At 26.4% G+C, this 3,227-nt stretch overlaps 1 protein-coding gene across 1 annotated transcript in view; it reads right to left on the bottom strand.

Annotated features, from left to right (window-relative positions):
- Nucleotides 1–206, bottom strand: part of LOC145089856 (uncharacterized) — an 11,520-nt gene extending 11,314 nt beyond the window's left edge. The window contains exons 1-2 of the mRNA XM_079028247.1: nucleotides 180–206; nucleotides 19–132 (exon numbers count right to left, since the gene is read on the bottom strand). Coding sequence (XP_078884373.1) covers nucleotides 19–132; nucleotides 180–206 — 141 coding nt within the window. The remainder of the gene's footprint in view (nucleotides 1–18; nucleotides 133–179) is intronic.
- Between the last annotated feature and the right edge of the window lie 3,021 nt (nucleotides 207–3,227).

Genomic DNA, 3,227 nt, shown 5'->3' with positions numbered 1-3,227 from the left:
TTATCACCATCATCATACACAAACCGCCGACCATTCATCACCATACTCAAAATGATCATCTACACAACAGCACCTTCTCCATATCTCATCTCCATCAAAACACCAACAATGACCACCATCCACCATATTACCCTAGCAACATTGAAAAAAAAACAGTAGAAGCATAAAAAGAAACATACACAAACTGTCAGCCACTCATCCACCATCTACAGCCCCCGTCACCCATTGATATTCATCTACACTTGTCACTCATGGTTGAAGAGTAGCCTTCAAAGGGGGTAATTATAAAAAAACTCATGGGCTTTTTATTCAATTAATTGGCAAGTTCATACTCTTCGCAGGTATGTATCATTCTTTTTTCTTTATGTTTTCTTATCTCACCCATCTATAAATATCAAAATTTCCATGGATGTGTTTTTTTCTTCTTCATTTGACCTCTGTGACTTTTTTTATTATGCTATTCATATTTAGCAAGAAAAAAAGCTGTCATGGATTTTTTTTTAATGTTATCCATATTTAGCAAATAGAAATTTACTACATTATGTTATTCATATTTACAGGCAAAAAATTGTCATGGATGTGTTTTTTTATTACGTTATCCATATTCAGCAAATAAAAGTTTGCTATGAATGTATTTTATTTTTGTATTTTTTGAGAATTGTGTAGACATGGACATATATTGATTATTGGTGCTACTATTCTTTTAGTTGATGAGGGTTGCTGCTAATATCATACTTATATCCAAAAAATATCAAAGTTTTATTCTCAAGATAGATAATATGATTAAGATTTTGTTTTTGATATTGTGAGGTTGTTCTTAAAAAAGTCAAAATCGGTCTTGTGCTAAATGATTGAATTCTTCTACGACCTACTGTTTTATTTGGGTAAATAACTTGTTTTTATGCTAATTTAAATAGTTAAATTGGTGAACAGGTAGTAGCTGATATCAATCAGAGAATGATGGAAGTACAATATTTTTATGGTGGAATTTTTATACAGGTAGATAGTGTGATAGGTAGTAATCAACATGGATCAGAAACGGTGGAAACACAAAAAGTTGTAGACGTTGTATTATTAAAGAATTCTTCAAGAATGCATAGTTTTTACAAATATATTCGGTTAATATCCTCATATTAAAATGTAATATGATTCTTAAAGAATTATATATACAAGTTTTTTATTATTTGATATTATTACGTCTTTTTTCATATCGTTCTTAAGTAATAAAATATATTTCATATGTGTCACCAATTTGAAGGTATTAATTATTAGAGAGTGAAAAAAACTTATTTATAAAGAATTAAAGAAACCTTTTGCATTTTATTCTTAGAGAATGAAACATGGTTGACATGATCTGTACATGTATTCAACGTTTTTTTACCATTCTTGCAGAATAAACTATTTTATAGTAATAGAATGCTAATTAGTTTTCATTCTTTCCTAATACAAATGTTTTAACTGTCGTTGAATGAAAATTACTAACAATTCTATCAAAATAACTAATTTTACAAGAAAGTTTTATGTTAGGCTAAAAGAAATTAGTTAAAAAATTGTTTTTGATAGATCGATAAAAATATCAGACATTAATCCACGAAAATGAATCAAAAGAATGAAGGTAGTCTTAAAGAATTTTCAATATGATTTAGTATATCATATTTTTGTGAATGCATACATAATATTCAATAAAATCAACAAAAAGAATGAAGGTTTTTTTATAGAATTTTTAACGTGCATAATTTTCACACAATATTCTTAAAGAATGCACAAACAATAAAAAAATCTAAAAATATATAGACGTTTTACAAATCATAATTAAGGATACAGTAACTAAATTAAAATTTACAATATATAATATTCTTTTTTGAAATGTAATTTAAATATCACCAATTAATATGTTCACTTTCCATAAATTATTGTAAACAAATTTTACTAATTTACCCTCACAATTAATAAGGCGTAATTATAAAGTAAATGCTACCTTATGTTAATATCATGTACCTTATGATCACAATCATTCAATTTTTTAAATCTAACGCACAAAAAATGGTCATACATTCACACTATATTTGTAGTTCATATTTAATCCTAACCATATATATATATATATATATATATATATATATATATATATATATATATATATATATATATATATATATATATATATATACACTAGGTGTAAGACCCGTGTACTACACGGATCTATTAAAAATACAAATTTAATATCAATATTTAAACATTAAATTTAATATCAATATCAATTTTAGAGCTCTCATTAATTATGAAATTTATTTCATTATAAATATATCAATTCTTTTTCAAGGAAGCATTTATTTCTCTCAATATTATAACCGCAATAAGTTATGATATGTGAACAAATCAGAAAATTACATGTGGAAATAAATAAATTCTAAAAATCTATTAAAATGCCATGTGTCCAAGTCAATGAGGACATGACATGTGACAGAAAATGAGTTTTATTTATTAGTGTATATATATATATATATACATATATATATATATATATACATATATATATATATATATATATATATATATATATATATAGAGAGAGAGAGAGAGAGAGAGAGAGTTAGGTTCAAATGTTTTCACTATCTATTGTGTGCATGTATGATTGATTCTAGACCAATCATTTTAGTTATTTTAAAAAAGTAATTAATGCATATTAAATTTTGAAGATGTAATTAATACCTATTATATCTTCAACATGTAATATGCATTAATTACTTTCTTAAAATAACTAAAATGATTGGTCCAGAATCAGTCATACATGCACACAATAGATAGTAAAAACAAAATAACCTAACCATATATATATATATATATATATATATATATATATATATATATATATATATATATATATATATATATTCGGGGCAGGACGAGTCGGGGCGAGAAGAACCCACCCTCTGCCCCGAACCCGATAACGACCCGTTACCCAACCCGAAATAATCGGGTTTCAGATTTCCCCGTCGATTTTGGGATTTTTCTCCATCCCTACATGTTGACAAGAACCAAAAACCTAAGAAACCCAATGTATACCTCTAAATTCAATATTTCGAAGAGTTAGATAAATTGTTTATGGAGGGCCTACAATTATATATACTTTTATTTTCTTTTAATCATATTTAATGTAAATTTTTAGATCTTTGGGGGCACCACCCCCTTCTATGAGCCTTGGATTGGCCTCCACTGATGGGTGT

Source organism: Lactuca serriola, chromosome 2 (assembly GCF_051521515.1).
Source record: "Lactuca serriola cultivar US96UC23 chromosome 2, Lser_US96UC23_V15, whole genome shotgun sequence".
Taxonomy (NCBI): Eukaryota; Viridiplantae; Streptophyta; class Magnoliopsida; order Asterales; family Asteraceae; genus Lactuca; species Lactuca serriola.
This window is presented reverse-complemented; position numbering and strand designations above follow the sequence as displayed.